At 35.3% G+C, this 22,011-nt stretch overlaps 1 protein-coding gene and 1 pseudogene across 1 annotated transcript; one reads left to right on the forward strand and one right to left on the reverse strand.

Annotated features, from left to right (window-relative positions):
• Nucleotides 1-3,046: 3,046 nt before the first annotated feature.
• Nucleotides 3,047-3,826, forward strand: LOC131148190 (uncharacterized). Its single transcript, XM_058097924.1, has 2 exons — nucleotides 3,047-3,493; nucleotides 3,578-3,826. Exons 1-2 carry the CDS (start codon nucleotides 3,047-3,049, stop codon nucleotides 3,824-3,826), a joined length of 696 nt encoding a protein of 231 aa, XP_057953907.1.
• Nucleotides 3,827-9,688: 5,862 nt separating this feature from the next.
• Nucleotides 9,689-15,360, reverse strand: LOC131148193 (MDIS1-interacting receptor like kinase 2-like; annotated as a pseudogene).
• Between the last annotated feature and the right edge of the window lie 6,651 nt (nucleotides 15,361-22,011).

Here is a 22,011-nt window from a genome sequence, read left to right on the forward strand (position 1 = left end):
TTCATTTGGGAAAGTCTGTGGGTGGAAAAGCAAGTGAATGTACACTCAACGCGCATGTGAAGTGAGTGGGCAATGCCCTGCTGGCAGAGATGTACAACGCGGACCGCGACTTTTGGGAGCGGCGCTTCCATTTCCCAACTCTGTAAGTTGGACTATGCGTGGACAAGAAAAAAATTAGCACTTTTTAGGGGTGAGCAAAAACACATTATGATGTTCGTAATAATAATTATTATAAGTTGTCTTTACTATATATATATATATATATATATATATATATATTTGGACATTAATAATATTCTTATAATATAATATTATTATACATTCCTAAATTCATAATTATAATTTATTTTATAAAATTTATAGTATTTATTATTTTCATTTCATAGTATAAGATAATTATATAAGGTTTGAAATCATATTGCCTTTTATTATTTTAGTTAATTATATTATTAGGTGTTGATGCTTGTATTTATGATATATACTTGAAACTTTAAGATGAAATTTATTTATTATTTAGTAAAAAATGTTAGAAGGTTTTGCACAAAAAATTTGATTATTACTTATAGATATTGTTTATACACAATTTAGTGTAATGATAAATATTCTAAAATATTAATTAGAATTCAAATGTTAAAAAGTCAAACCATGCATCTTGTAAGTATTTTAAAAAAATTACAAAGAAAAAAAAAAACAAAATAGATTTCATGAATTAAAAATTTCATTTTGAAAATAAAATATTCAAGAATGTTATTCTAAATGAATTTTTTTTTTTATTCCGTGAAAATATTTGTTAAAACGTGTGTTTTAACAAATTAAAGATAGATTTTAGGACATTCCATTTCTTTGCATTACATTATTTACACATTATTTCAAATTATTACGAATATAGAAATGTATAATAATATTGGCACAATGTAATCATACAAAATTGAGAATTGAAGCCTGATATATAAACAATGATGCCTCCTTTCTTACTTGGCAAATTTGATAATTTGGTGATGCTCCATATAATACAGGATTTTGTTTTATACCATTCACTTCAATAGTGGAGCAAAGTTAAATGTTAAGTTTTGCAAAATATCGATAATTACTACAATAAATTAGCATCCTTTCAATGTCAACCAACCAAGCAAGTGGATAAGGAATTTCTAAGGAAGGTCTTTTAGGAGCATGAGAAGCAATGGTTGCCAAGACATCAATTGAGATTCATGAATAGCATGATGTGACCAAGTAGGTTGAAAGGAGTTTCCTCGAGGCATGCAGGGTACAAATGGATGACATTCAACACCACTTGATGAGCACATTTCGATATGCTAAAGACAACATTACAAACATGAGCATTGCAAAAGAGTACTAGCAAAGCAGTAGGAAATCCAAAACTGGACATCTTTTGATTACCCAATTCACTTCATGTAATAGTTTTTGCTCATTTTACTTTCTTTTTGTAATCTGTGGACATTATCGCCTCGGACCGTTTGTCTTTTTCATCAATAAAACAAGTATGCATTTCTTTTGCATTTATTGCATCATGGGATCAGTTGTCAAAGAATTGTTTACTTTTGTTTTATGTAGGGATAGGGAAAATAATCATACCAGTATTCAAGAGCCAGAAATCGATGTTAACTTTGAAAACTTAATCCCAGAAGCTGAAATAGAAGAGGAAACCAACTTATCACCTGAAATGCAAAAAATGTTGAAATTAGATGAAAAACCAACTTTGACCAATAGTGACCCCACGGTCACAATAAATTTGGGGACTAATGAGGAACCAAAAGAAGTAAAAATCGAGGCACTGTTGGGAGGAAGAGAAAGATGCAAAATGATAAACCTTCTGAAGGAATACCAAGATGTTTTCGCATGGTCATATCAGGACATGCCGGGTTTGGGTACAGACTTAGTAACACATAAAATGCCCATTTACCCAGATAGAAAACCAGTAAAACAGAAATTGAGGAGAATGCGCCTAGATATGTTGATCAAAATAAAAGAAGAGGTATAGAAGCAGTTTGAGGCTGGTTTTTTAGAAGTAGCCAAATATCCAGAATGGATGGCCAATGTAGTTCCAATAATGAAGAAAAATGGAAAAGTGAGAGTCTGTGTTGACTATTGAGACTTGAATAAAGCTAGCCCTAAAGATAATTTTCCACTTCCACATATAGATGTGCTGGTAGACAATACAGTGGGACATGCCCTGTTTTCATTCATGGATGGATTTTATGGATATAATCAAATTAAGATGGCCCCAGAAGATAAAGAAAAGACCACGTTTATCACCTTTTGGGGGACCTTTTGCTACAAGGTTATGCCTTTCGGTTTAAAGAATGCAGGGGCAACCTATCAGAGAGCCATGGTAACGTTATTCCATGACCTGATGCATAAGGAGATAGAAGTATATGTGGACGACATGATCGTTAAGTCTCGGGATGAGTATAGCCATGTGATGAACTTAGAGAAGCTATTTAAAAGGCTACGAAAATGTCAACCAAAATTAAATCCAAAAAAATGTACATTCGGAGCTTCTTCAGGAAAATTATTGGGATTTATTGTAAGTGAGAAAGGGATCGAGGTAAACCCAGATAAAATAAAAGCTATTCGAGAAATGCCTAGTCCCAAAACCAAAAAAGAAGTCAGGAGTTTCCTAGGCAAATTAAACTACATAGCTCGATTTATATCTCAGTTGACTACTACTTGTGAGCCCATATTTAAGCTATTAAAGAAAGATAACCCCGAAAAATGGAATGAAGATTGTCAGAAAGCTTTTGAAAAAATAAAAGATTATCTATTGAACCCTCCCATTTTGGTTCCCCCTGTACCTGGAAGGCCTCTTATATTGTACTTAGCAGTATCAGACAATTCCATGGGGTGTGTGTTAGGACAACACGATGAGTCCGGAAGAAAGGAGCGCGCCATCTATTATCTAAGTAAAAAGTTCACGGAATACGAATCTAGGTACTCTAACCTGGAGAAGACATGTTGCGCTTTGGTATGGGTGGTTAGCCGATTAAGGCAATACATGCTATATTACACAACATAGCTGATTTCTAAAATGGATCCGATTAAGTATGTTTTCGAGAAACCTGCAGTAACGGGACGGATGGCTCGTTGGCAAATGCTGTTGACTGAATATGATATTACATATGTAATGAGAAAAGCCATCAAAGGGAGCGTTATAGAAGAATATTTGGCTGATAGAGCTGTTGATGATTACCAACCCATGGAGTTTTACTTCCCGGATCAAGATATTGATTCAATTGATCAAGAAGAGGAAGATAACGTTGGGTGGATGATGCTATTTGACGGGGTGACCAATGTATGGGGGCATGGAATAGGGACTGTACTCATATCACCAGAGGGTAAATATTACCCAATCACAGCCAAACTCACCTTTCTGTGTACCAATAATATAGCTGAGTATGAAGCATGCGTATTGGGCTTACAAGCAGCTATTGACCGAGGCATTAAAAAATTGACCGTAAAAGGAGATTCCACTTTGGTAATTCATCAGTTGACTGGAAAGTGGGAAACCCGGGATTCCAAGTTAATACCGTATCAGGAGTACATTTAGGAAATGATGCAGGAATTTGATACTATCAGTTTTTCGCATTTACCGAGAGAGAGTAATTTAATCCCCGATGCGCTAGCAACATTGGCGGCTTTATTTAAGGAGGAGCCTGGAATAGAGATTGAACCCATTCGAATAAGGATGCATAGGGAACCAGCATATTGTATAATGATGGAAGAAGCTGATGGAAAGCCATGGTTTCATGATATCAAAGCATACATTCAAGGGAAGGAGTACCCCATAGGAGCCTCTAATAACGACTGAAAGACAATTAGGAGGCTAGCTATGGGATTCTTCTTAGATGGGGAGATATTGTATAAAAAGAACCATGATATGACCTCCCTACGGTGTGTGGAATTGCAAGAGGCAAAACAAATCATACAGGAAGTACATGATGATGTTTGTGGGACCCATGCAGGAGGTGACTCGTTGGCCTAAAAAATCCTAAGGAGTGGATACTATTGGATAACCATGGAACGGGATTGTATAAAATATGTTCGAAAGTGCCATAAGTGTCAAATCTATGGAGACAGTATATAAGTCCCACCCACTCAACTCCAGGTTTTATCTACACCTTGGCCTTTCTTAGCATGGGGCATGGATGTGATTAGACCGATAACCCCAAAGGCCAGTAATGGGCATCGATTCATTTTCGTGGCCATTGACTACTTCACAAAATGGGTAGAAGCGACATCATACTCTAATGTCACTCAAAGTGTAATCAATCGTTTTATCAGGAGAGAAGTAATTTGCAGGTATGGGATCCCGGAAAGGATAATATCAAACAATGCCAAAAACTTGAACAACGAGGTCATGACAAAATTGTGCAGTCAATTCAAGGTCAAACATCATAATTCAGCCCCTTATCGACCTCAAATGAATGGAGCAGTGGAAGCGGCCAACAAAAATATCAAGGGCATCTTGGAAAAAATGACAGAGACCTACAGAGACTGGCATGAGAAGTTACCTTTCGCTTTATTAGCCTGCAGGACCACTGTCCGAACATCCACATGGGCTACTCCTTTCTCTTTGGTATACGGAATGGAGGTCGTAATTCCAATAGAAGTTGAGATTCCATCATTACGAGTCTTAAAAGAAGCAGAGTTAACTGAAGTAGAATGGGTGCAATCTAGATATGACCAGTTGAACCTAATTGAAGAAAAAAGATTGACAACTATAGTTCATGGGCAGTTATACCAAAGAAGAATAATGAGAGCTTTTAACAAGAAAATGCGTATTCAACGATTTTAAGAAGGAGATCTAGTCTTGAAAAAGGTTTTACCAATTCATAATTACCCTCGAGGTAAGTGGACCCCAAATTATGAAGAGCCGTATGTGGTAAAGAAAGCATTTTCAGGAGGTGCCTTATTGTTATCAAACATGGATGGAACCGATCTGGTGCATCCCACGAACTCAGATGCGGTAAAGAAATATTTTTCTTAGAAACCCTGTAAACTCTCAAATAAATTCAATAAGATGATGGCTTGCTTCATAAATCTAATGTATGTTCATTACTCATGTTTTTATCAAATGATAGATGGCCATCTTTGGCCGACCTGTTTTCCCGTAAAAGAACCAAACAATGATTTACCATTTGGTAACCAAGTTGAGCCTAAATGATAAACCAGTATTTTTTCAAAAGTCAGTTCACAAAATTTAACCTGGGTATAGGTCCCTTAGGGTCTGGCAAGTCATACGAGACAACAATTAGCTACCCAAAATGATGGTAGGCCATCTTTCTGCTACCCAAAAGAAAAGAAAATAAATCCCTTGCAAACCCTTTTTGAGCCTGTAAAATTCAATTTTTTATTAACCCGTCAAGGGATCACACCCCACACTGGGGCAACTTTAAAGGATTAGTCCCAAATGAAGTCAAAAAAAAAAATGACAAAATCCCTTCATGATAGAAAAAACAAAAGGGAGCAGTAAAAGCAAAATGAAAAAGAAAGAAGAAGAAAAGAGAAAGAAAATAAGGGACATACTCCACATGCTATTCTTGACCAAATTACCCTTGATGAAAATGATGATTTTGAACCTTATTCAACTCTTTCTTTCTTTAACCCATGTCCCTAACCTATGTTACAGTCCAAATAAAAGTCCTAACCAGATTGGTATATATTGTTGTCTCAAATGATTTGTCAGACTCAATGACGAGTCTGAACTACGTAATGACCTGATCCTGAAAAGGTACGTAGACAGCTTGTTCAAAAGACAAGTTCGTTCAAAGCCAAACAAAGTGCCTCAACTCAAACTGGGGCAGAAAATGTCATTATGGGTTGGGATTTTCGAGCCACAGTTTCCCTCTTCTTCAGAAAACCTTATTCCCAAGCCTACATTTCGTCCCGAGTCTTAAAGACCATCTTGAGATCAAAACATGGATTGAACCTGAGGTAATAGTTAAACTTGAGAATTACAGGGGTTCACAACAAGATTAAGGCAAAAGGAGGGAGAAATGTTTCCTTCAAATTGGGGTCATCAACGAAAAGGGAAAGATCAGTCAAATAAGGATCAAGCTTGACAATTTAACATTCATGTGCTTTGACTTTTGAATACTGGCATAAAGTTTTCCCTTTGAACTGACATTTAAGCTTGGTAAACTAGTCATCTTGCACATATGTTCCTTTGATGTAGCAAAGGGATTTCACAATTGCATGGTTGGGTATTTTTCGTGGGAAAAAAAAAAAAAAAAAAACCTTTTTCATACTCTCGTGAATAGGGTAATCAAAAGGGTTCGCTAGTATGCTTCCTATTTCAGGCATGATCAGCAAATATGATTATGGTAGATCCCATGTTCAAGAGCTTTTATGAAAATTGGAAATGTGGTTCACAATCGATAATTAAGACAGAATCCATGTCAAGTTCCAGGGAGGTTGTGGCTTTCATATAAAATTGAGAGCTTTTACTGACGCATTTTCAATGAGGCAATTGTTATGTCAAGTCCTGTCAGATGTCTCCCTATCCAATTGCAATGAGAAAACAGGGTCAATATCGGTTGTAGATCTATTCAACTGGGGCAGATTCTTATATTGAGTTTCATTTTAGCCAAGTCAATCGCCTCCATGATTCGATGAATTAAGAAAATTGAGCTAAGATCAGTTACAGATCCATTCAAATGTGGCAATTTTCAAAAACATGGCCAAGATGAAAGATGAGGTAATTGATCACAGACGCACTGGGGGAAAAGAGTCAGGCATTTCCTTCATTCATTGCCATACATTTCATGCATTCCATCGAAACATATAGTAACATATCCCCATGTTTTGGCACCACAGCAAACAGCATACATGCACTACTGCATTCTAGTCATACTCCTCTTGACATACATCTCTTTTCATCATTATCCAAATAACCTTTGTCTCACTAATGTTTGAATTATTAATGCATGCACTATAGCTTGGGTTCCTACACCCGGTGCGAGTCACCCTCCGTGAACATAGCACGGGTTCCTACACCCGGTGCAAGTCACCCTCTGTGAACTATAGTATGGGTTCTTTCACCCAGTGCGAGTCACCCTCCGTGCACTATAGCTCGGGTTCCTACACCCGGTGTGAGTCACCCTCCGTGCACTATAGCTCGGGTTCTTACACCCAGTGCGAGTCACCCTATCCGTGAACTAAAGCTTGGGTCTCTACACCCGGTGCGAGTCACCCTCCGTGAACTATAGTTCGGGTTCTTACACCCGATGCGAGTCACCCTCCATGAACTATAGTTCGGATTCCTACACCCGGTGCGAGTCACTTTCCATGAACTATAGCATGGGTTCCTACACCCGGTGCGAGTCACCCTCCGTGAACTATAGCACGGGTTCCTACACCCAGTGCGAGTCACCCTCCGTGAACTATAGCACGGGTTCCTTCACCCAGTGTGAGTCAAACTCCATGAACTATAGGATGGGTTCCTACACCCGGTGCGAGTCACCCTCCGTGAACTATAGCACGGGTTCCTTCACCCAGTGCGAGTCACCCTCTGTGAACTATAGGATGGGTTCGTACACCCGGTGCGAGTCACCCTCCGTGAACTATAGTATAGGTTCCTTCACCCAGTGCGAGTCACCCTCCGTGCACTATAGCTCAGGTTCCTACACCCGGTGTGAGTCACCCTCCGTGCACTATAGCTCGAGTTCTTACACCCAGTGCGAGTCACCCTATCCGTGAACTATAGCTTGGGTCTCTACACCAGGTGCGAGTCACCCTCCGTGAACTATAGCTCGGGTTCTTACACCCGATGCGAGTCACCCTCCATGAACTATAGTTCGGATTCCTACACCCGGTGCGAGTCACTTTCCGTGAACTATAGCATGGGTTCCTACACCCGGTGCGAGTCACCCTCCGTGAACTATAGCACGGGTTCCTACACCCAGTGCGAGTCACCCTCCGTGAACTATAGCACGGGTTCTTTCACCCAGTGCGAGTCACCCTCCGTGAACTATAGGTCGAGTTCCTACACCTGGTGCGAGTCACCCTCTGTGAACTATAGCTCGGGTTCCTATACTCGGTGCGAGTCACCTTCCATGAACTATAGCACGGGTTCTTACACTCGGTGCAAGTCACCTTCCGTGAACTATAGCTCGGGTTCCTACACCCGGTGCGAGTCACTTTCCGTGAACTATAACTTGGGTTCCTACACTCGGTGCAAGTCCCCACCCGTGAATTATAGTTCGGGTTCCTACACTCGACGCAAGTCATCCTCATGTGCTCTCAAGACCAGTGCAAATCAGTTTTCATGAATCATTTTGGTCTCGTTTGTTACGTTCGGCCCGATCCAAAATCGGCGTCTTTTATCTTTGCAAGTTGGTTGCTACAAATAACGTAGGAGAGTTCCTACTTTTACTTTGAAGCAACGAAGCCTACAAAGAGGGTCAGCTGTAGACACCCCATTTTTTCCCAGACCCAATATAACAAAATTTTTTACCATTACTTTTATTGTTTTATTATTACTATTATCACTATTTATTACTCTTTTATTATTTTATTATTATTATTATTAATCATTATTATTTTTAGTATTTTAATTATCATTATTATTATTTATTATTTTAATTATCATTATTATTATTATTATTATTCATTATTATTATTATTATTAGTATTTTTATTATCTTTATTATTATTATTATTATTATTTTGCTATTATTATTATTATTATTATTATTATTGTTATTACCATTATTATTATTATTATTATTATTATTATTATTGTCATTAATATTTATTATTATTATTATTATTATTATTATTTTATCATTATTATTTTATTATTATTATTATTATTATTATTATTATTATTATTATTATTATTATTATGGTTGTTGTTGTTGTTGTTATTTATATTATTATAATTATTATTTTTATTTTCACTATTATTATTAATTATTTTCCTATATTGTTATAAGTAATTTATTATTATTATTATTATAATTGTTATTATTATTATCATTATTATTATTATTATTATTATTATTATTATTATTAGTGTTATTATTATCATAGTATTTTATTATTATTACCATTACCATTCTCATTACTATTATTAATATGTTATTATTATTATTTTCCTTATAATCGTTATTTTAAATATTATTTTATTATAATTACTTTACTATTATTTTTCTTATTATTATTATTAGGTTATAAAAGAAGGGAACAGGGCAAAGAAAAAACACAGCCGAGAGCCGGGGCGCACAAAAAAAAATCCCATCTTGCTATAGGCCGACCCCCTGCTCTCATCCTCTCAGACCCGTCCTCTCTCCTTCAGACTCTCATCTTCTCAGCCCTTCCCCTGTTCTCATTCATCTCTAGTCCTCAGCCACCATTCTGCTAACACCCCCCCCCCCCCCCAGCTCGAAGAAGCAGCAGCAGTTTGCTGCCATTACCATCAACCACCATCAGCCCACGGCAACTCCTTGCACCCCGCTGCAAGAGCCCTCCAGCCTCTGCCTTGTTCTCTCTCTCGGCCAACTGCTCTGCTCCGCCTCCAGCCACCACGAGCACCGACAGCCGCTCTCCAGCCCTCTGTTCCAGCCACGCACCAGAGTTCCCGCTCTGCTCCGCCTTCAGCAACCACACAGCTGGACCTGCTGCAACCAGCCGAGAATCCTCCATAGAAGCTCCAGTTCCAGCCACCATGCTACCTCTGCTGCACCGCCCCGGCAACCGAGTGCGTCCCTCCTCTATCCTTCCTTGTTTCCTCGGCAACACCAGTCAACGGCACCACCTGAGCAGCCCCAGCTGAGAGACCTCCAACCTGAGGCCATAGCAGTGCATCCGACCCCCCTCTGTAAGTCCCTCTGCTCGTGCACACACACACACACACACATGCACATAACACACACACACACACACATGCAATTTTATTCATCCTTGTTTTATTTCTTTTGTGTTTACTGCGTTGCACATTGTTTTTTATAGTTGGTTTTGTTTACTTCTGCTTTAACAGTTAAAGTTCAATTTTTTATTAGGTATGTGTATAAATTAAATGGTTAACTAATTTTTATTGGTTGTGTTTTTTTTAATATGCAGGATTAAGCTTTTGATTGTATATATTAAATAGTCAGTTTATGAAATTTGTTTATTTATTTATCTCTAGATATTAAATATGATTGTAGAAACTTCATTGTAGAAATTCATTTTAATAGTTAAAGTTTGAATTCTCATTGTATTAATAATATTGATATAGGAGTTTTAAAAGTTATGGTGTATGTTTTAGTGTTAATTTTTATTAGTTGTGTTTTTTTTTTAATATGAAGGATTAAGTTGTTGATTGTATATATTAAATAGTCAGTTTATGATATTTGTTTATTTATTTATCTCTAGATATTAAACATGATTGTAGAAACTTCATTGTAGAAATTCATTTTAATAGTTAAAGTTTGAATGCTCATTGTATTAATAATATTGATATAGGAGTTTTAAAAGTTATGGTGTATGTTTTAGTGTTAAATTTTATTAGTTGTGTTTTTTTTTTAATATGCAGGATTAAACTTTTGATTGTATATATTAAATAGTCAGTATATGATATTTGTTCATGCTTATTTGTTTATTTATTTATCTCAAGATATTAAATATGATTGTAGAAACTTCATTGTAGAAATTCATTTTAATAGTTAAAGTTTGAATTCTCATTTTATTAATAATATTGATATAGGAGTTTTAAAAGTTATGGTGTATGTTTTAGTGTTTAAATGCAGTAATATCAGATGTAGTTATTTGAGTATATAATATTCAAGTCGTAGACCTAATATTAGGGTTGTGATTGTATTTATTAAAATATTAATATTCATTTTAGAAGGTGTAGGTTGTACATAATATTTAGTACGTATTTCTAGGGTTTGATTATTTCCATACTAGATTATAGTATTAAAGTTAGGTTGATTATTAACATTTAGGATTTAATATTGAGATTTCGATCATTATGATATAATTTTTATGTGTTATGATTTATAGTATTAGTAGTACATTTTTCCACTTTTTATTTAGCTATTTCAGAAAAATATGAAAAATTATAAAAATAGAAAAATTAGGAGAAAAATTTTAAAAGTATTTTTGATTTATTCATTATTTCAAAATACAGTAAAAGTATGAAAAAATATAAAAATCAGAAAAATAGAAAAAATGCAAGAAAAATACTTTGAAACTTAAAAATCACTTTTTCTTTAGTTCCAAAAACCTCCCAACTAATATTTTAATACTTAGAAAAACCCTAGAAAATTTTGAAAATTTGGGAGTGTATTTTGTAAATTATTTTTGATTTTATCCCTATGATTTTAATGTTAGGGTATAAGCTTTCGGGCTTCACGTACCTTAAGTTCTGAGGGAATATATATGTATATACTACATTTATTTATTTATTTATTTTTCATGTGTATTTATAAACTCATAAAAGGAGTAATTTAAAGACTTTTTTAAATTAACTTAGGGATAATTTTAAATTAATTAGGTATTGTTCATAAGAACGGGCGCGTAGGGGTGCTCGTACCTTTCCCCCACGTAACCGAACTCCCAACCCTAACTCTGGTAATGTAGGCCTATTCTACCCCTAACGGAGTAGTAATCATGTGTTCTAACCACACTAAAAGATTAGTGGCGACTCCGACATTCATATTTTTTAATTAAAAATTAAAATTAATTTTTATTTTGCCGCCCGGGGCACCCGTGCTCCCGGGACGTCACGACAATATATATATGTATGTATCTATATATATATATATATATATATATATATATATTTAAGAAGAAATTGTTCTCATGGAATTAGCATTATGTGTTTTTTTTTAGTCTATCTATTTTTGTAGTAAGCACCCCACTTACATTAGGCAAATGTCAACAAAAACCCATAGATAGATGCTAAACTATGATTTTGGTTGCAAAGATTTTTCTTTAGTTCCACAGTTGCGGGGCATAATCAAGATTTTCTATTTTTGTGTTGAAAGCTCTATTCTTTCTTTATGCAATTCTAGATCTCAATTCTGTTAAATGAGGACAATGACCAACAATATGCATGTCTACACAAAGTAATATTCCATTTGTACTTGGTATGAAGCTTTATCTTGCAGAATAAAACAAGAAAATGTATCTGTGAGTTTATGTGTGGAGAAAGTTGTTGGGAAAAGGTAGCTTAGTCACTAAAGATGATATACTCATTTATGAATCATCTACTTATGTAAATAGTTATACTTCCTGAAAAGGAGATTGATAATACAATTATTTTTATATTCGACTTGAAGCCCAACTGTGCAGAACAACAATATGAGCACTGTTGGTTTTAACTTCTTATTGACTACTACAATTTGCACATACCAAACAAATTTATTGGTTCCATAATTGCGACAATGAAATTTCATGAAATGGTTTGGTTAATGGCTTCCGTTGACCGAGAAGTTCCTCAGAGATAGTCTTCATTGTTGGCCTTGACTTTGGTTTGGCATTTGCACAAGTAAGAGCAAGTTTTGTAACAAGAACAAGCTCACTGGCAACTAGCTGATTGGTTGGAGGTGAAAGGCGTGAGTCTATCACATCATTGAGCATTATGTATTTAGTAGATGGAGATGACAATGAGGAAAGCAGCTCTCCAGGATGCCTACCTATTATTATTTCTAGTGCCACCACCCCAAAGCTGTAAACATCACACTTTTCTGTAACGACCATGGAGTAGGCAAGTTCTGCATAAAAAATAATAAGATGTTAAAACATGGCTCTTCCTAACAATTAATGATATGTACCATGTTCAATCTAACCATCCACATTATGTTATATTATCAGAATTACAATACCTGCAAACAACAAAATTCTACACATGTTGCGACACAACTAATAACAATGGTGGTATGTTAAGACTGACAAGTTACTAAACTAGAGATGATCCAATTAATAATATAAGGAAAATATGAGAAAGTTTAAAAGAAGAAGAATATACAATCCACCTGGTGCAATATATCCATAAGTGCCTGCAACTATTGTTCGATTGGATGAATCAGAGTGTAATAGCCTGGCAGTACCAAAGTCCGACACTAAAGCCTCAAATTGAGAGTTCAAAAGAAGGTTGTTGCTTGATATGTCTCGATGAACGATCGGTGGGATGCAATCATGGTGCATGTAAGATAGAGCATGTGATGTTGTCTTAACAATGTTGATGCGCTTAATCCAATCTAGCTTCACTGCTTCATCATCATCCCTCAAGGCACAAAATAAGCTCCCCCTTTCCATGTACTCATAAATCAAAAACATGCATCGTCTATGTAGACAAAATCCATGAAGCTTCACAATGTTTCGATGTCGAATATGGGTTAACATGTGAACCTCATTCCTAAAACTATTATCAAATGCAGGCTCCTCAGCTTCCAAATGGTGAAGTTTCTTTAAAGCAACCACTTTCCCACTGGGCAATTGTGCTTTATAAACACTACCGTAACCTCCTGTCCCGATGCAGTATCTAATGTCGAAGTCCTCTGTTGCTTCAATAATGTCTTCATATGCAATCCTACCATCATAATTCCATATCGAAAATATGTCTCCATTCTTAATGACACTTGCTTCATTTTTTGTATTCTTTCCCTTTCGATGAGATAGGAAAACAAATCCAAGAGCAAGGAGAGATAGGAATATGCCGATAGGAATAAAAATGGACTTTTTATGTCTTCCTATATTTCTCCTTGTTTTGTACATGAAGCCAATGGGTGCAGGGGATGGAAGGCAAGGAGGGAAAGGTCTCATCTTACCACACAAATTCTTGTTGCCAATTAGTTGCATGGATTCATTATAATTAAACACACAATCATCTATTGGTCCATTGAGGGAATTATACGATAAGTCAATGAAAAATGAATCACAAAAATAAGATGGAAAGGTTCCAGAGATCTTATTATAGGAGAGATTCCAGAAGACGTAAGGTTCCAGATATTTGTGTTTCAAAGGTAACCCTCCACTTATTATGTTATGACTAAGGTCAACCATAGATAAATTTTGAAGTTCTTCAATCCACTGTGGAATAGTTCCACTTAGAAAATTTCTACTCAATACCAGTACTTCTAATTTGGAGCAATTTTTCAGATCACTTGGGACATGCCCACTGAGGTTGTTTTGTGAGAAGTCTAGATAAACAAGATTCCAAAGTCCTCCTATTTTTCTTGGTATTTCGCCAGTAAGTTGGTTCGAAGATAGATTAAGGTACTCAAGTTGGGTTAATTGGGTAAGCTCTTGTGGTATGGTACCATTGAGTTTATTTAAGGAAAGGTCGAAGTATGTCAAATTGGTTAAACGAGCAAAGGCTGAAGGGACTGGGCCAGTGAGGCTATTATTGTGAATGGACAAAAAGTTCAAATTTTTCAAATGACTTAGGGGAGAAATTAGACCTACGAACATGTTGTTTTCAAGGAATAACTCCTCCAAATTCTTCAAATTCCCTATTTGTGGAGGGATGGAACCACTTAATTGGTTAAAATGGAGGTGAAGAGTCTTCAAACTGATCAAATGACTTAGAGGAGCAATTGGAGTCTGGAACTTGTTAAAACCCAAGTCTAGATGCTCCAACTTCTTCAAACTTTCGATCTCTGGTGGGATTGAACCATCGATATGATTACTATATAAGAATAGAGACATCAAATTCGTTAAATTGCCCAAAGAAGAAGGGAGTGGACCAATGAGGTTGTTAGAACTCAAGTGCAGCTCCTTCAGGTTCTTCAAGAGAGCAAGGGACGAAGGGATTGGTCCTGCAAGAATGTTGTCACTGAGATTTAGAGAAATTAAATTTGTCAAATTGCTCATGAGTGAGAGAATGGAGATGTTGAATGCATTGCCAGAAAAATCGAGCTCCACTAGTTGGGTGAGATTAGAGAAGAAAAGAGGTGGCAGCACATCAGAAAAAAAATTATGGGACAGATTGAGGTACTTGAGCTTCTGTAGAGCACCAATCTCGTAGGGAATACTCCCATGGAGACCATTCTCACTGAGATCGAGAAGTTCCAAGTTTGGGAAGGAAGAGAAGTTAATCATGCGAGGGTTCAAATTTGGGTTGCGGATAGAATAAGGAAGGGAAATTTCGGTGACACTACCAGCGTCATTACAGGTTATGCCACCCCACTTGCAGTGACCTAAACCAGAGCCAAAGCCGGGGGTGTTGTTGCCTGCGGTTGCAATGGAGTTCCACCATCCACTATCAAGGAGAGCCTTCACTTCTATTTCCAAAACTGATGAAGATGGCACTACTAGAAAGATGGCAACAATGGTACAAGTAGTGTAAAAAGGAGCAAAAGTTACAGCCCATGAGAATAAGAAGATGGGATTAACAAAGGATGAGGATGCCATGCTATATGGACTAAATGTGGTTAATTAATTAATGTGCGTTGTGAGTCCTTAAATAATGCAGGATGGTTGGGTGTTGTGTTTGTGGCCGGCAAGCCCAGCAAGTCAACATGGTAGCACTATTTCTATTGCTAGTCCAGTCAAAAAATGCGTGGCAGTCCATGGCCTCAATCTTTTGTACGAAAAAACCAAATAAAGTAATTAAAAGATAAGGGAAATGGGCCTTGAATCAATCATCAACAACAGATATTTTTATAAATATTTCAGTGATAATTTTTGTAATGCATTTTCTAAATATTTTAGTAAAAAATATTAATTGTCTACAACTTTGATTGTGTTTTTTTTATTAAATATTATTTTTAATTATTCGAAACTATAATTTTGACAAACCCTATAGCTCCACCAAGCATCATCAAATCGGGAAGATGAAAATATTGCTATTAGTTCATAGACGCAATCATGATAATTCATTAGGCAAATCACAAGTGAAAAATTGAATCTGGGATCTTAGAGTTACAAAAATTGAACTTGGCTTTTACTACTTAAGTAAATCTAGCTGATAATTAAATAATATGTAATAACATTTAATTTCTAGTAAAAAAAATTAAAACTTTTTTTCTCCGAATCTTTGATGTGCTTTAAACGATTATGACTCATTTGGTTCAACGAAATAATTATTTCTTATAATAAGATGAAATAAAGTTTAAATTTTTTGAATCAAGAGAATATGCATTCCTTTTATATTTCTAATTATTTCTTTGAACGTGTAATGAGAAATAAATAAACAGATCCACTATAAAATTTGGAAATAATTATTCCATATCCATTCTTTATTATGAAATCATACAATATTTCACATTATTATTTGCTTTATAATTACAACATAATTTCTTACATAACTAATTGTAACTAACCTACTAAAACTAATTTATTTCTAAAAATGGAAATTTTGCAAATCAAATGTAATCTTAATTAAATATATATATATATATATATATATTTTTGTTAGATCTATTTAAAGACGCATTGAGCCAAAATTATAGGAATGGGATTATCCTATTTTTTCCATCTCACCTCATTCCTAAGATACATACCTATTATGAATTAATTTAAGTTGCTCATCATGGTCAAATAATAAAAAAAATTTAATTGAATTTTAAAATTTAAAGAGAGAGGATTAATAGAGGATGACGCTGGCATGCTATATGGACTAAATCTGATTAATTAATAAACAATGCATGGTTGGGTGTTGATCAATGCTACCTGCCTGCCCTTATTTTTCTAAGTGCAGAAAATGATATGCCACTCACTTTCTTAGAAACCAATTTGCACTCAAAGCTGTAATCTCCAACTGACTTGACTTCCATATTAATTAAAAGAGGATTTCAAATTTATAAAACTAGTTTCGTATTTAGTATGATTCGTGCTGCTTTTGTAATATATTACTGTTTTAATTTTAAAATTATTTTTCAAATATTTTATAAAATATAGCGAGAAAGAGAGAATAAACTATATTGTTAATTGAGGGATCATGGAAAATACAACATCATCATGGCATGTTTGGAACCAGTGTTATATTGGGAGAAATCATTGCATAGACGAAGAGAAGCTCATGACAAGCCTCCACGAGCAATCGTCGAAGAGAATCTCAATTTCAAGCCTACTTCTTTTAACGAGACACAATAGTTAAATTTAGAAGTTACATTTCTCAAAGTGCCAATTCACAAAATTGCAAACAATTATAGTTTCAAAATAAACTTTATGATTTTACTACTCATTTATTAGGCATTATTTTCAGCCCAAAATAAAATAAAATAAAATAAAATAGAAAGCACACTTTTCGTCTTACTACTCATTTTCAAGCTTTATTTCCAACCCAAACTAATAAAAAAAAAAAAAAAACCATAATTATAGCCATGACTTGTTTAATTAAATAGTAAAAATCAATGTCTAAAAATAATTTATGAAGGTATACCTATTTGCATTCTTAAAGGAGGATCTTATCTCGTAATTTATACATAGATTCTCAAAAATGTAAGTTTTACGCTCACATTTATACATTATATTGATTTTTCAGTAGGAGAATTTTTTTTTTTTTTGAAAATATAGAAAAAAAATTCAATTACACATTTATACATTATATTGATTTTTCAATAAAAAAAATATTTTTTAAAAAAAATATAGAAAAAAAATTCAATTATGATTTTTTCACTTACACACCCAAGAATATTTTATTGACTATACATATATTATATATATAATTTGTTTAGAACATTTCAATAAATGACAAGAATGTTAATTAAAGCAAGACTAATAAAAGCCACAAAAAAATTTTCTATTGAGATCTTTTCACAAATTTTTCTAAAGGCTCACCAAAAAGATAAAATCTCTCCAAATATTTAGTAAAAGTACAAGTTAAGGAACACCTATAACTATCCCAAAAATCAAAATAGAAGAAATTTGTGAAAAATTTTAAATCAAGTTATGTGTCTTGTTGTCAAAACTCAGACGAGGTCCACGTTATTTTATAAAATATTAGGGAGAGAAGTTTATGTCTTTTTGTCAAACTAAAATAAGTATATTTTGTTCTTAAACTTTACTATACGTATTATTTTCTTTTTTATTTTTCATATACAAAGACAAAATATCTTTCATAGTTCCTAATATTTTCCAAGTTTCAAAGAAACAAAGGTAGTAGTCCATGAGAATAATAAGGAGATAGGATTAACAGAGGCTGATGATGTGATGCCATGCTATGTGGACTAACTGTGGTTAATTAATTATTATGCGACTATATTGCAATGAATATAATATATGAGTGTTGTGAGTCCTTAAATAATGCATGGTGTTGTGTTTGTTGCAAATCAATTTGCCGTTGCCGTTGGTCTTTGGGTCAACTCTGATGCTACCCCTGCCCTTACTTGTTTTTTCAAGAGGAGAAAATGATGTGTTGAAAGAAGAAACGATTGGAAAAAATATTTTCTTTATTGATTTGTTCTTATGTACAATCCAATATATAATATGATTACCTATTCTAAATAAGAAAACAATTTCCTACTGAATAATATCAAATCCCCCGTAATTACCCACTTTCCTAATTTGTATTTTATTTACAAAGATATTCGGCATTCGTATTTTAACACTCTCCCTCAAGATGGATCATAAATATTAATCTCTAACTTGCTAATAAGATCATCAAAACTTTGTCGTCCCAACCCTTTAGTGAGGATATCTATAGTTTGTTCCTTGGTTGGTACATAAGTCATACATATAATTCCTTCTTCAATTTTTTCTTTGATGAAGTGCCTGTCTACCTCCACATGTTTGGTCTTGTCATGTTGAACTGGATTAGAGAGATGCTAATAGCTGCCTTATTGTCACTGTAGAGTTTGATAGGAAGGTTCACCGGTACCCGTAATTCCTCTAATAGTTTTCGTAACCACAATCCTTCACCAATCCCTTGAGCGGCCGCCCTACATTCAACTTCAGCACTACTACGAGCCACCACATTATGTTTCTTGCTTCTCTAAGTTACGAGGTTTCCCCAGACGAATGTACAATATCCTGTGGTCGACCTTCTATCTTCCACTGATCTTACCCAATCTACATCTGTAAAGATCTCCACTTCCTTACTTTCACATTTCTTAAATAAGAGTCCTTTTCCTGGGGATCACTTAAGATATCTAAGGATCTTGTATACAGCATCTAAGTGAACTTCCTTTGGTGAATGCATGTGCTAACTTACTACACTGATAGCAAATGTAATATCTGGTCTAGTATGTGATAGGTAAATCAGCTAGCCAACCAATCTCTGATACCTCTCATTTTCTACTGCTTTTCCACAATCTTCAACCCTCTTTACTGTTTCTATCGGGGTTTCGCTGGATTTGCACCCTAGCATGCCAGTTTCAACTAGGAGGTCAATAACATACTTTCGCTGAGAAACATTAATTCCATTTTTCGTTCTTGCCACTTCCATGCCCAAAAAATACAGCATCTGTCCCAAGTCTTTAACTTCAAATTCAGTAGCCAGAACCTTCTTCAATCTCTCCATTTCTACAGCATCATCACTAGTAAGGATTATATCATCAACATACACTATTAGAATTGTTCTCTTACCTCCTTCGAACTGTTGGAAGAATAGTGTATGGTATGATTGCCCTTGTCGATACCCTTGATTCTTTAGTACCTTTGTGAATCTGTCGAACCACACTTTAGGAGATTGTTTGTGGCCATATAACGATTTCTTTAATTTACACACACTGTTTTCTTCACCAGTTTTACTGAATCCTGGTGGTATAGTCATGTAAACTTCCTCTTCTAATTCTCCATTTAAGAAAGCATTTTTAATATCAAGTTGTTGTAGTGGCCAATCTAAATTGGCTTCTAGGGACAAGAGAACCCAAACTATATTTAAGTTTGCCATTAGTGCAAATGTCTCAGTATAGTCAATGTCGTAGGTCTATGTAAAGCCTTTTGCAACAAGTCTGGCTTTATATCTTTCAACTGTTCCATTAGATTTACATTTCACTGTGAAGACCCATTTGCAACCCACTGGCTTCTTCCCTTTCGGTAGATCTGTCAACTTCCAAGTTCCTTTTTTCTATAGGGCTTGCATTTCTTCCATGACTGCCTGTCTCCATTCTGGTATTTCTAGAGCTTCCTGAATGTTTTTTGGCATTTTCATCCTGTCAAGATTAAAGACAAATGCACGATATCCTGTAGACAAGCTTTTATACGACATGTATTTCGACCAAGGATATTGAGTACCTGACCTGGTTTGTTTTCTGATTGCAATAGGTAAATTGATATCATCAGGTGCATAATTATCAGAGGAAGTCAATTACTATATTAGGATAAGGCAAGGGCTCATGATTATTTGGACCCATCACCAGTTCCAACGCTCTTGGTGCCTTAGGTATGAGATTCTCCCTTTCCTTTGTTTATGGCTTTCCTGAGTAAACTAGTATGTCTGCATTGTCTTGCTCTCCTACATCTCCCCCTGAGAGTAGGTGTTCAGTTGTGTTTGGCAAGTTGGGAAGTAATGCAATGGAAGACTCAATAGTTGGGTCAGGGAATGGAGTAACTAGAGTAACTATAGATTTAGTAGCAAAAGGATCAAAGAACCGATCTTCACTCCATTTCTCCCCCTGAAGAGAGGGCTTTGGGAAATAAGGAGCGGTTTCAAAGAAAGTGACATAAAGACTAACGAACAATCATTTTGAGACAGGATCATAGCATTTGTAGCCTTTTTGGGTAGGTGAATAAACAAAGAAGACACATTTGATGGCACGAGGTCCAATTTATCATAATGGTGTGCATGGATATGAACAAAAGCAGTACAACCAAAAATTTTCAGTGGGAGACTGGAAGGGAGTCAAGAGGTTGGAAAGTGTTCCTAAAATTTTTGAAAAGGGGTGACAAATGAGAGTGCTCGACTTGGCATTCGATTAATGAGATGTGTGGCTATTAAGATGGCATCGCCCCAAAAATAATGTTTCATGTGGGTAGTAAACATTAATGTCAGGGCTACTTCAAGTATATGTCCATTTTTTCGTTCAGCAACCCTATTTTGTTTAGGGGTATCCACACAAGAACTTTGATGAACAATCCCATTATCTTGAAGATAAGTTCCCAAGATGGTATTAAAATATTTCGTACCATTATCAGTACCTAGGATCTGAATATGAGTCTGGAACTGTGTATGAATCATGGTATGGAAATTGATGAAAATGGAGCAGACTCTAGTTTTGTCTTTCAGTAAGTAGACCCAACAAAGACGAGTATGGTCATTGATAAAGGTCACAAACCATTTTGTATTGGTGCGATTAGGGAACGTGAGGGACCCCATACATCACTGTGAAACATAGCAAATGGGTAAGATGGTTTGTATATGGATGATGGAAAAGAAGTACGACGATGTTTAGCAAGCTCACATACTTCACATTGGAACTCAGAAGCCATTTTATTGGAACAAAGAGACGGAAACAAACATTTTAAATATTTAAAATTGGGATGGCTCATCCATGAATGTCATAACAAAAGTTCACTATTTCTAGAAGTAGATGCAGAATCACAAATTGCATTATTACATAGTTCACTCAAACTTGACTCCTCAAAGTAGTAGAGTCCCTCATACGCTTTAGAAGTGCCAATTGTCTTCCCCGATGATAGGTCCTAAAAAACACAATGAGAGGAAACAAATTTAGCGGAACAATTCGAGTCTTTTGTTAACTGACTAATAGATAACAGATTGCGCGATAACATGGGGACATGTAAGACCGATTGTAAAGTTAAGGAATCAAATATGCGAATACTTCCTTTTCTAGCAATTGGTGAGAGAGAGTCATCTACAATTTTTACCCTCAAATTCCTAGCATATGGTGAGTAGCATGAAAAATATTGGTAAGACCCAGTCATATGATCAGATGCACTCAAATCAATTATCCAAGGACATTTGTAACAAAATGTGGTTTTTAAAGCTGACAGATGATTACCTTGGTGAGCCAGGGAACCAGAGGAAGACTGACCCGATGTTTACATTGATGAAATCATCTTATATAACTGATCCAACTGTTCAGGACTGAATGCATTGCTGGACAGGGTATTGTTGTTCTCTTCTTGTGATCTTTCAGTTGATCCATCAGTGCTGGC

The sequence above is a fragment of the Malania oleifera genome, chromosome 1 (assembly GCF_029873635.1).
Source record: "Malania oleifera isolate guangnan ecotype guangnan chromosome 1, ASM2987363v1, whole genome shotgun sequence".
Taxonomy (NCBI): Eukaryota; Viridiplantae; Streptophyta; class Magnoliopsida; order Santalales; family Ximeniaceae; genus Malania; species Malania oleifera.